The sequence below is a fragment of the Cottoperca gobio genome, chromosome 9, assembly GCF_900634415.1.
Source record: "Cottoperca gobio chromosome 9, fCotGob3.1, whole genome shotgun sequence".
Classification (NCBI taxonomy): Eukaryota; Metazoa; Chordata; class Actinopteri; order Perciformes; family Bovichtidae; genus Cottoperca; species Cottoperca gobio.
The window spans coordinates 15,840,435-15,852,891 of NC_041363.1; the positions used below are offsets into that span (position 1 = coordinate 15,840,435).

The 12,457-nt window shown below is 41.1% G+C and overlaps 2 protein-coding genes across 5 annotated transcripts; one reads left to right on the forward strand and one right to left on the reverse strand.

Moving 5' to 3' along the window:
- Positions 1-123: 123 nt before the first annotated feature.
- Positions 124-3,816, reverse strand: LOC115013166 (intracellular hyaluronan-binding protein 4-like). Of its 4 annotated transcripts, none has more exons than XM_029439202.1 (9): positions 3,696-3,816; positions 3,347-3,578; positions 2,602-2,752; positions 2,222-2,344; positions 2,039-2,110; positions 1,874-1,948; positions 1,115-1,289; positions 653-874; positions 124-375 (listed from the first exon to the last, which is right to left on the reverse strand). In XM_029439202.1, the coding sequence occupies exons 2-9, from the start codon at positions 3,570-3,572 to the stop codon at positions 310-312; spliced, it is 1,110 nt and encodes a 369-aa protein (XP_029295062.1). In that variant the 5' UTR covers positions 3,573-3,578; positions 3,696-3,816; the 3' UTR covers positions 124-309. The 4 variants fall into 4 exon arrangements, with proteins under 4 accessions (XP_029295062.1, XP_029295061.1, XP_029295060.1 ...); XM_029439201.1 differs by having other exon boundaries at positions 1,874-1,951; XM_029439200.1 differs by having other exon boundaries at positions 2,201-2,344.
- Positions 3,817-7,310: 3,494 nt separating this feature from the next.
- On the forward strand, positions 7,311-12,435 carry znf367 (zinc finger protein 367). Its single transcript, XM_029440094.1, has 5 exons — positions 7,311-7,871; positions 8,689-8,839; positions 9,138-9,257; positions 9,956-10,094; positions 10,244-12,435. The coding sequence occupies exons 1-5, from the start codon at positions 7,593-7,595 to the stop codon at positions 10,500-10,502; spliced, it is 948 nt and encodes a 315-aa protein (XP_029295954.1). The 5' UTR covers positions 7,311-7,592; the 3' UTR covers positions 10,503-12,435.
- The last annotated feature ends 22 nt before the right edge of the window (positions 12,436-12,457 follow it).

The window sequence follows — 12,457 nt, forward strand, 5'->3', positions numbered from 1 at the left end:
ATGCCAAATCACAGTATCATTGCTGAAAACAGAGGTCCATATACCCAAACTACACACATTTCCTACTTGTTCTGTTCAAATGGTCCCAGTGTTGCCTTCTAAAATAAAAGTACAGCTCAAAGATAAAACTTGCAAAAGCATTTATTCTCCAAATGCTGAACAGTGCCTTCTGTGCAATAGAACAAAAATAAATCAAGTACAATAAAACCCCAAACCTTAAGAACAGCAGAAATAATAAAGTGTTTTTTGTTTTGTATTTTTAGCAAGTGTCAAGTGCAACCAATATTCCCCCAGGAGAAGTGAATTCAGTTATCTTCCTGCAGATAGTGCTGGAAAGTCTTCTGGGTCATCCGGGTTGGGGGCTAGATCCTCCTCCTTAGATAACAGATATTGGAAAAATTAATTAAATGTTATACAAGACTCAAAATGATCAGTTCCAAATATTCTGGTTGTTTGTAGTTTGACAATTTTCTCATTTGATCTCTGCAAGTGGTGAGCACATTGATGTAGGCTGTCCAGTATAGAAAGTCACGGTCAAACAAATTCAAATCCTTATGAAAGATTAGCCAAAGCGAAAATACAGATAAGTGAGCATCTGTGTATAAAGGTTCAGGTATTTAAAGCCGTGCTACACACTGAGTCAAGAACATACCCTCTCCAATATGAGTTTGGCTCTCTCTGGGAGACTCGCTGGGCCACCTCGCGCTAGGCCACCTCGCACTGGGCCACCTCGCACTCCCCTTCCCCGACCCCCACGACTGGGGCGTCCGAGGCTCCCAAAATTGATGTCCAGAAGGGAGGTGATGTCATTCACAGACCTACGGAGGAAGTGGCTTTCATCCTCCACTTCTTCCAGGGTCCCCTCCTTTGCAATCTGAAGCATGAAGGCAAACGCTAAATAAAGTCAGAGTGGATGACTGGTCCAAACTTCTCATTGTGCCTTTACATTGTTAGACACCATCACAGTAGAGACAACCTCAGCACCCTTTGCCTGCTTAAGGGACTTATGTTACAGTGGAACGTTACTGCAACATGATGCTTACAACATTGCTTAAGCAGTCTACAAGCAAACCGTTATCATGGCTCCACTGTCATCAGCGCTTTACAGTCTCACCTCCACATGCTTTGACTGATGGATGACCTTGGCTTTGGAAGGAATCTTGTCCTCTCCTTTGCGGATATTAAACTCTGGCTTGGGACGACTCGTCTCCTGGAGGGCCTTCCACTCGTCCAGGGTCATCTCCATGGCAACCTGGACCATCATCTCTCCGTCCTCGTCTTCCAATGCTCTGTAATTGGGGACTGCTACATAAGTCAGTCCACTTTAGTTTGTCATTTTGACACCTTCAAATAGAGATTCTTATCGTTTCTGATGAAGACACACTTGTGACCACAGGACATTTTATTTCACCGGCATATTGATGAGCCAGGGGACGTGTTAAATGAATCATTGCAAAAAAGTTATTTGGAAACATTGTTACAACCTGATCATGACAACCAACATGTAGCCACAAAACAAATATGAAGACTACAGATTTTACCTAAACAATGTTATGCAAATTCAGCTTCACTTTATTAAGCAACTTAATGTGAAAAAGTTCATAAGTAACAAATGTGATGATGAAGTCTGCGTATCATTCTAGTGTTCGATTAGCAAAATACAAAGAAACTTTGTTCCAACCCACAATTACTTCCTTTAATCAATTTATAGAGATGAACCAAACACAACAGGCATGATATTGTGTAAACTAATGTTGCCCCCATTTTGGTTATTTTAATAGTTACAAGTTTAAACTAGTAAACTGTCCGTTGATCCAGGTGATGTGGCACTCATGTCATTCATAAGGAAGATGATTATTTGAGAGTCACTCACCGATTCACTTCCTCTGCAGGTATTTGGCGCTCCTCATATTTGACTGGAGCGTCGGAGGTCACCTCCATTAATTCACTTCTCAAAAGAGACAACAAACATAAACACGTCTCTATTGGCCCCCCCAAGACTGAAAGTTATTATACATGTCAATGAAATTTCACTTACCCTGCAGCGTCTTCGACACTGCCCCAGTTCCAGGGTCCTCTGCCTCCTCGCTTTTCCTCAGGAGAGATACCTCTGCAATGGATGTAAAGAAAAGTTATCAAAACATGAGAGAAAAAAACAAGAATTTTTAAGCTGGACCACTACACAAACAAAACGGCTTACGTTCCACTGTGTCGATCATACCCTCTCTTGCCCCTCAGGTTGAAGTCTTCAGAGATCCTCGAGTATCCTCCTCCACCTCTTGCTTCTCTTCTACCTCTGAACCCCCCTCGGCCCCCGAGGTCAGAGTCTGTGTTATAGTAAGGCCTGGGGATCAAGCAAAAATAAAACTCAAAATGACTATTGTATGCATCAACACTACTTGGTAAAGGGAAAATGGGGATACAATTCCCTACATGCACTAAGAAATGACTAGATTTGTGGGTGAAGAGAGTACAAATAAAACATTTTACACTAAACATAATTTGTACAAATTGTTATCAGCGGTGGTCCTGTATAAACAGAATACAGCAAGCGTAACCGATATAGAGAGTAAAGTTTTAGCCTCAGCTTGAGAACACTACTTTGGAATGGAAAAGTCCTGTGGGTACTCCTCTTGGTTTGCCCTGCGCTCCCCAAAAGCAGCCCTCTTTGTGCTCCTCTGGGCCTCCCCTCTGACATCGCAGCTCTCAGGTCCAGGACGTTGCTGCTGTTGCTGCTGCTGCTGTTGCCGGACTAAGGACAGAAAGTGAGATAATCAAGAGTCGTCTTCTCACGTTTCTTCTTTGTTTTCACTTTATATGAAAATCTTAAATTGTTGAAGCAAAGGGAACCACTAACCTATAAATTCCACATATTACAGTCTATAATACCACATACAATGTTTGTTTGAATCTTCCAGTGATTAGCTCAGATTATAAAAACACTTGCCAAACTATTGCTTACACCTTAATTAAACCTCCAGCCTACAAAAAGGAAAGAAGGGTCTGATAAACAAATTATGCATAAATAAAAATAAAAAACTCAATAGTCCAGTTAAAACTGAAAAATAAAAAGAGGGAATAAGTGCACTTAACAAGATGTTTTAAAACTAAAATCAGTAGATGGCAGGTAGATAACAGGTGGTAAGCATAGCCTGTATAAAAGTGGGTAGAAAGTTAAACCCACCCTGACAGCATGAACATGTGCTCAGCGGTCTTGCTTACTTTGCACCATCAGCAGCTGACTAAGCCAAGCAAACTGGCCAGTCTAGGCTGGAAATAGTCGCAGCTGCCACAATAGTTTGGATTTGGGATGTTTAACGCTTGTGCAGCCAAGCGGTTAGCTGACCTGGAGTGGGGTCTTGACCATCCGGCGCAATGGGGACGCGTCTGTCCTTCTGGGACTCCTTATTACCAGGTTTCTTCGGCTTGCTTTTCTTTTCCTCGCCATCCTTCTTTTTCTTTTTCGCCTTCTCTACTTCTGCTTTATTGATTACATCGAAAGGGTCAGCATCGTCATCCAAAAGATCGCCATACCTGTTCGCCACAGCGCACCCATAGGCGTCCGGGAGCATTTTAGCCTGTGTATGATGAGAAAAAGGCAGAGTTCAAAAAGCTGATTCCATCCTCAAGATGATCACATATCTTGCAAATACCTAACAGCAAAAAATACAACTGAAGAAACGACCGCTTCGTACCCAGCTATAACAGAACCGAGCTGCGGACGGTACTTTGCTGGATCAGTGAACATTTAACAAATGCCCGCAGCAGTTTGTCGACACATTTAAATGATTGCACGTGTGATTGCACAAGCGAGACCACGCCCCTGTGCTCACCTATTGGCTATTCACTCATCAATATTGATTGCATGGATTTGGCTCAAAACCTCTGCTTAGTCAGGTCCTGCTGCTCAAATTAACACAGTAACTAACTAAAGTCAAAGGGTAAATTATACATTAGAACAGTGGTTCTTAACCTTATTGGAGGTACTGAATTCTGCAAGCTTCATCAGTGCATTCACCGAACCCTTCGTAATTGGAAAGATTAAATATGATTTCTTCAAAACATAGGTATATATTTTATTAGTGCACACAATGAACCATGCATCAGTTGCACACAAAATCACTGTGTTCAAAGAACAAAACCAACAAAACATGAATTTCACACAAAAACATAACTCAATGAATATTTACTGCAACTCAATGTGACTTTTGCTGTTGCCTTTCAGATACAAGTTCAGAAATGCGCGGCTTCACCTTGGCAAGTGCCACTCATATCATTTTCGCAACAAAGTCTGTTCCTTTTCTTAGTTTTGATGTCTACCATCCTCGAAAAGGATTGCTCGCAAAGATACGTTGTAACAAACGGTATGAGTATCTCAAGGGCTTTCTTAGCGATAAGAGGGTATGATACGATTTGGTGACACCAAAACGTTGAGAGCATTGTTGTTCTGAAGAGTTGCTGTTGAAGCTGGCTCTGCTGAAGTTCAATGATTTCGTCGAGGTATTCATCGTTGACATCTGCTGTCGCAACACTAAACGTGAACGGCTGTCTCACCCATGCTGGATATGACTCTCTGGTGGGGAAGTATCCGTCGAGAGACTTTGCGAGCTCACCTAAGTGCATGGCAATTGCTTGCTTCAGCTCCCCAGGTACAGAAATGTCTCCAATTCCAGACACGTCTTCGATCTTACTCACACAGTCGTCCAGCAGGGCAAAGTTTGCGAAGTTATCATTCTCTGTTTGTCGTTTCCATAAAGGTAGCTTTTTTATAAACGACTTCAGGTTTTCTTCTGCTTCGATGATGTTCACTCCGCCGCCCTGCATCTGTTGATTGAGATGATTGAGAGCATCGAAGATATCAGCCATGTAAGCCAAAATGAGAATGAACTCAAAATTTTTAAAGCAATCTGCGTGACAATGTTGGTACTCTCGCAAAAACAGGGCTAATTCCACACGCATGGCAAAAACACGATTCATCACCTTTCCCCGGGATAACCACCGAACATTAGAATGGTGCAGAAGTACCTCGAATTCAGAGCCCATTTCCTTACACAGCTCTTTGAAGATGCGGTGCTTCATGGCACTATTTTGCACGTAGTTCACACACTACAATTTTCAATACTTCTGCCAGTTTTGGAGGCAAGGTTTTTGTTTCCAACGCATGCCTGTGCAGAACACAGTGCGTAACGATGATGTGTGGTGCATCGGATTTCACCAGCGCTCCAAAACCAGAGTGTCGTCCCAGCATGGCTGGAGCTCCGTCCGAACAAACTGCAGAAACCATATTCCACGAAAGATCGTTGTCCCTGAAGAAGTCATCCACGAGTTTCTTCACATCGACTGCCTTGGTTGTTGTTGTAAGAGGCTTACAAAATAAAAAATCTTCCTTTATCACGTCGTCTTTCACATAGCGCATGAATACAAGCTGGCTTAGATTGGAACTGAATATTTGTAATCTAACACGGCGAAGAAAAATTGTGTGTTGCCAAAAAACGGCCCGACATTGCTAAAGTGAACCGGGCTATACTGTGTGTGTCTTGACCCCATCCGAACCCCTGAGAGTGACTCAACGAACCCCTGGGGTTCGATCGAACCCAGCTTAAGAACCACTGCATTAAATGGACAAATAAATACACAACATTCAATGTTAAAGATAAACCTTTTATTTTATTTTGAAGTTATAGCCAAATTAATAACACAAGCACATTTCAAGCTGACGTTATACAAGATCTTGAAATATTTTCTTTCCTGTAAAAACTACAAAATGTTAACCCTAATAAATAAAGAACACTAGTTAAGCATAAGAATACTATAGAGTATTATGAGGATATCACTCACATCTTAATGCCTTTTGTTTATGGTAGGCCTACAGCTTGCACTAAACTGTGTAAATCTGTGCAAACTACCAAATCATTCAGGAACTGCATCTCTGTATAAATACTAAGTGAAAGGCTTCTATACTATACTTTGCTTCAGACAAAACTTATTTATATGTATATGAATTTCCACTATGGATAAAAAGATAAATGACCATCCAACTGATATTAATAAAACAACCTTATGAATGTACATGTAATACTCAGATCCATGTATTCTAGCAATACAATTAGATCAACAAACCTCAAACCTGATTAAGCTGTGTCACTTTCACTAGCAGGACGAGCCTCGATATATTTTACATGACATTTAGCCCCATCTAGTGGTCAGAGTAGAACGTACAAGTCAATGGTGTCAAGGTACAAGGGGGTTGGGGTACTTCATTCAAATTTAAATTCAAATAATTGTGTCAGTATTGATACATGTCAGGAAATACTACAAAGAGTGTAGTGTATGGGCTCCAATAGATGAGGTCTTACAGGCAGGTTCCATTACACTTGTATGGTTGAATATAATCTAAGTGCTTGTGTTTTAAATAGACATTGTACAGGGCAGTAGGATATATTTGGATTGCCTTTTTGAAGATAATGAGTGAAAGACAGGCCGACAGCAATGGGACAGGCACATAAAGCCAAACAGCACCACATTGAATAAGAACAGCTCATAGGACACTATTCCTCTCCACTTTATTTCAGTTAAATAGCCTACTATATGGGCACGTTTTCTCAGTTGTTACCTCTATGTTAAAATTAAACTCATTTTGGATGTAGTATCTCAAAACAGTGAACCAAAAAGTGACTGTATCATAAATTCAATTCTTGATGTTCTGATTTCCAGCACCTGCTGTGGAGAGATAGACTTTACTTCCATATTATGCAACACCACATTGAGAAAAGGTGTTGTTAAATTGTATTTTTTTCTAAATTTAACACACAAACATTTTCAAATAACTTTACGTTTCTGTTTCTTCTTCTCATACAGTACACCCTTTGTTCAAGTATTTCCGCCCTAAATTTATTACGTAACTTTGGCGCCTCTGGGCCACCGTTTCCTATCCCTTTAAATTGAGCAAAAATGTAATAACATAAACAGACTCCTCAGCGCGGGAAAGAGCCATCTGCTCCTCCGCTATGTAAAATTAACCGCCCTTCACTCTCATTGGCTCCGTCACGGCACAACGTGAGCTCCGCCCGTCAGGATTGGCCAATACTGATGTCAGCGTGCAAAAGCGCGCGTCAAGTGTTTAAATCTCATTGGATAAAAACGTCTCGACCAATCCTTGCACTCGGAGAGCTCCCTGTTCTTCCTGTTGGCTCGTGGGCTTGTAAGGTTGATCTATGTGGCTGCTGCCATTGGTTACTTCTGACATGTGGGATCCGATCCCTGCAGCCGATTGGTCAGTCAACTGCTCAGGCGCGATTTTGCAACGCGGGACAACGCTCCTGTGGGCGCACACAGGTCAGTTCAGACGACCCGCTGCGGCAAGAAGGAAACTTATTATCATCTTCATATCCAACTGTATATTTCGCGATGCTTTGTAGCGAACAACGGATCCGAGATTTTTCTATTCCTCTCTGGAAATGAAGGACATATTCACTCCAGATTGAAAAGGCGATCCATGTATGACTTTCACTCATTCATTTTTTTAAACTCATCAATTAGAGTTACAACTTATACTGTATTTTCTTGCTTTTACCGGAGTTTTGACACGTACGATGGCCGATAACAAACACCCGCACGTTATTTACTGCAACGACTCGCCTAAAAGAGTTTTGGTGTCCGTTATTAAGACCACACCGATCAAACCCAGGAAAGCGGAGGCCCTGACGCCGACAAGTCCCGGTTTTAGCGACTTCATGGTCTACCCGTGGAAATGGGGGGAGAACGCCCACAATGTGACCCTGAGCCCGGGCTCAGTGAGCGGGGCTTCGTCACCGACCGGAGCCCAGACTACCAGGGAAGTGGACACGGAGCCTACACCTGAACAGATCAGGGTATGTTCAAGTTATTTTAAGCGGAATGTTACTGAGGACAACGTGAAGCATGGCACATGATGTTGCACAGACTGAAGAGTAGTTAAATTCTGTAACCTAATTATGGTAACATGATACAGGCTGTTGACAACACTGTAATAGCCTACAGTATTTATAAGTTATAACAGCACTTAAAATATGTAACTATTTGTATTAACTGCAGTTTTGGGAAGAAGAGAGTACATGCATAATGATATTGACATCTTGTTTAAGACACAAACTGAGCCATTACCGGAGATAAGTAGAGTCTAGAGGTAGATAACTGCTCATTACTACTTAAAAAGGCGAAATTGTGTATGGAGTCAGCCTTAATATGGCCGGGGTTGAGTCATTTAATAAATCGCCCGCGCATTAGGGTGTGACATGGTGGATTTTAAACCCCAGTTACTTCCTGATTCTGGAGCAGCTGCTCATACATGACGTTTAGTCGCGCGCCAAAAATGTAACCGGATGTGAATTCATTATAATGAACAAACGTGCGTCTTGCTACAATGTAACGTAAGCTCAGCTAGGGAAATTGATATGATGTTGCATTGTATGTAATACAAAAAGTTGGTAAAACTGCAGTGTGCTGAATATTTCTTTATAATAACAAATACATATATGTAATAAAAGTATTATACAACATAATGTGCCACTTCAAAGTACACTTTCTGAATTTGATTCCTAAGTTTTAAATGTATTAAATCATAAAAGTATGAACATGTTTGTGTACTCAATCTGCCAAGTTATGCTCTGTTTAAGCCAATATAACAATTCTGTGTATTCTCGTTGTCAGGATGGCATTCGCAGAGGGCGTCCACGGGCTGACACTGTCCGGGAGCTCATAAACGAGGGGGAGACTTCAGCCAGCCGTATTCGTTGTAACATCTGCAACCGAGTGTTTCCCAGAGAGAAGTCTCTGCAGGCTCACAAGAGGACACACACAGGTGAGACAGACAGGAAGAAGGGTCCAGTGAATATTAGCGTTATATATATATTATAAGGCTACTGTTCAAAAAGAAAGGTGCCTGGGACGTACTGTGATTCCGTACTGCCCTTTCTGACACATGTCTAAACAGATGCTACACTAACATGCTGGGACAGGACTGAGCACAGTGATACTTGCTCTGTGAAAGTAGAAAATAATTGACCTCCCAGCACCAATGATTAGGTGTAATAGTTTGACTGAACTGTAAAGCAAATGATGATGCTGTTGCTTTAACAACATCCCTATTTTCCCCCCAGGAGAGAGGCCCTACCTGTGTGACTACCCAAACTGTGGGAAGGCGTTTGTGCAGAGTGGTCAGCTGAAGACGCACCAGCGGCTGCACACTGGGGAAAAACCCTTTGTCTGCTCGGATAAAGGTGGGTTTGTGGATTTTTAGAAAAGACCATTCTATTAAGCTGCAGAGTTTTATTATTAAAGTCACATTGTTCTGCCAAACAACAAGGTCAAAGTTTTGGGACCTTTTACTTTTAGATACTTTTAGGGACTTTCCAATGGCATGAAATGTGTCTCAGTTAGTGACTGACTGGAGCATTAACTGGCTGAGATATATTTGAAGCACTCGGAAAGTACCTGATAAACACAAACCTTAGACAAGACTACCAGAATTTACATGGTTAACAACAACAATAAGATGTATCCACTGTTATTACGTTACTTTTAAAAGAATACTGATGCAGTCTTTTCATACCAGTAGTAATTGGGGTGTTCATTTTTATGACGATAACCGTGATATTGATATCATGTAAATAATACACAGTATTGCGTAAATAATCCTGCGCCTCTTAAATCATTTTCGTTTCTTTTGTGGTTACAGACACTTAATGTAATTAATTTGTCAAGAGACAAAATGCACAATAAACAAATATAAAAGATATTATTTTAAATTGTCTAGAAATCGTGACTTGTTTTGGCCTCGATAATCGTGTAGTGAAAAAATCTAATATTGTGACAGCCCCACATGTAGTAAACCACAAAAGGTCATGCATTACACATTAACTTAACACATTGCCTTTAATGGCTAACAGTATTCATGTATACCTGTTGATCTCTGCAGGATGTGGCAATCGGTTCACACATGCCAACCGTCACTGTCCCAAGCATCCTTTCTCCCGTCTGAAGAGAGAGGAACCAAAGGAGGGCCAGGGGAAATCTCAGTCTGTGGATAACAAGGCTGTGGCAGAGTGGCTGGCAAAGTAAGTGAATACACAAGACTGTGCAGAGATGAACGGTTTTGTATCAGGAGCTGCAGTTTTATAAAAGCATTTACAGCAACTGCTATTGTGCATTTATTGGAAGTTTCTGCGTACATTGTATGTTAATATTTTATTCTCTGTTCTTGCAGGTACTGGCGAACCCGTGAGGAGCGTGCCCCCACAACCACCAAGGGGAAGCCACAGGGTAAGGCAAGAGCAGAAGACCAGGAGCAGCAGGATCCCATGGAGTTTCTCCAGTCCGATGAAGAGAACGGGGAAGAGGAAGAGTCAGCAGAGGAAGAGAAGGGCACCCAGGGAGGAGCCGCCAAGCGTCGGCTCCAGGAGCAAAGAGAGCGTCTCCACGGTGCTCTGGCACTCATTGACCTGGCCAACAACCTGTCTGCCTGAACACCCCCCACCCACTTCCTGATCCTTGACATTCCCTGTCCCTCATATCTCCATACCCAAACCCGCCTTCCTGCAGTATGTGCTGTGGCTAGAAAGTGTTGAGAAATGCAGATCAATGACTAGTTTAGTTCATTCCATCAAGTTGTGACATCAGACTTTGAGAAAGAGCTGAATTGGCCTGAGGTCAGTGTTATGCACAGCATCATCTTTACCCCTCACAGCACCAGGAAGGCACAAGCTAAAGCACCTTATTCAGCTTCCATTGTATCCTTTTAGGCTGCTATAATTGTAGATTTGACTATATGAAGAATGTCTTTCTTGCTCCTGTCTTCTAAAGGCAAAGTAAGAGTACCTATTATGTTTTTTTATTTGTTTTGTTTGCACTTTGATGGTAACGAGTTTGTTGAGTGTATTGTGAGTGTAACCGAGTGTGTATGACTGATGTATATATGGAGTAAGCTCAGATGGACAGAATGATACAGGGTATGGTCAAACATAGGAAATGTTAAGTTGCATTCAAACTGTCAGATGGCCTCTCATCATGCTCCCAGGTTTCATCTCTAGCATTGTAAGCACAATTTCTCTCCCACTGGCTACAGCAGTGGTGGTAGAAATGCACCGAGAAACATTCAGATAGTTTAAGCTTCACCTATACGGCACAATGTGCGTTGGTGGACTAAAGGAGACAAACCAAGCCTGGGGAGCTGGATCAGTCTGGCATGTAACGTGGTCATTTTTATATGCGAATGAGAGGTGATCATTGCAAGCCTAATCCAGAAGTCAAACATCCACACTTTGACAGTTTCACCACTTCATCATGATATACACATAATTGACATACAGCGAATTACATTACCAGAGGCACACAGAAAATGTTCACCTGGAGCTGACCATGCTGTACTTATATAATTAAGTAATTTCAATATTTAAAGGACCAGTGTACCTTTAATGACATGCCATATTTCCATTTTAACAGCTGTTTTTCTGAAAGATACAGGAAATGTGTGAAGAACCTGTAGAACTAAAGTTTTCCAACCAGACGGGAGATATTTTACTATTATGTCGGTCGCCTTTTATATTAAAGGGTGCCAGACCACTTACGATACAAACATTTAAATTATGATATATTTATTTCACCATATTTTTATACCGGCTAACATTTCTGTTTAACTTTTGATAGCCCTGGAATCTTTTGAAATATTCAGACACCAGCAAAAAAAATAAAAATCAGCCAAGTTTTAAAAACATGTTAAATCCATTAAGAATATTTAGCATACATTTTGACACCACATTGATTTTTATTTCGCATTTACACTCCTTATTAAGTCTGGGATTAAGCTTGCAATGCACTGAAGATTAGATTTGTCGTACGTGTCCAAGAAAATGGCACCTGTTTTTGACGAACTGGTTTTTGTAGTGCTGGGTGTTTTTATTTTATTTTTTAAGCAACACTACATCCTTCAACACTATGAAGCCTCTCATAACTGCCCTGTCAATAACCTGTCACTCTAGCTGTGATGTTTGAATCTGTTTGATTAAAAAGATGACCCTTGTGGAGTTATGGTGAAACTGGAAGGCAAGTGAATTGTTGATAATCAAAGCACCAAATGATTTATTTTTTACCCAATTATAGTATATTTTGAAACATTTCTAACCCTTAGTCTATTTTGTGGTTTGAGAAGATTATGGCATTTAATATATACACATTGTGTTTGTTAGAATATTGAGTGTGCACAATTTACGGAGAGCTTTGAACTTTAAGCTTCTCCCCTAACATCCTCCGACAGTTTTCATGTTTTTGACATGTATATAGAGTGATCGTGCTTGCTTGGTAGACATTTTATTACACATTTTAAAAAGGTAAGATTTCTCTGACAGGCTGTCCACACTGTTCTATAATTGTTGGTTTTCAATAAATGTTCACTGTACCTGACCCAGAATGTATGTGAACTTTT

Coding starts and splice junctions, on each gene's coding strand:
- LOC115013166 (XM_029439199.1), bottom strand. CDS start 3,572: ATGCTCCCGGACGCCTATGGGTGCGCTGTGGCGAACAGGTATGGCGAT. Junction 2,753..3,346: donor TGGTCAAGACCCCACTCCAG/GTCAGCTAACCG, acceptor TTCTGTCCTTAG/TCCGGCAACAGCAGCAGCAG. Junction 2,345..2,601: donor CAGGACTTTTCCATTCCAAA/GTAGTGTTCTCA, acceptor CTTGATCCCCAG/GCCTTACTATAACACAGACT.
- znf367 (XM_029440094.1), top strand. CDS start 7,593: ATGGCCGATAACAAACACCCGCACGTTATTTACTGCAACGACTCGCCT. Junction 9,258..9,955: donor CTTTGTCTGCTCGGATAAAG/GTGGGTTTGTGG, acceptor TGATCTCTGCAG/GATGTGGCAATCGGTTCACA. Junction 10,095..10,243: donor GTGGCAGAGTGGCTGGCAAA/GTAAGTGAATAC, acceptor CTGTTCTTGCAG/GTACTGGCGAACCCGTGAGG.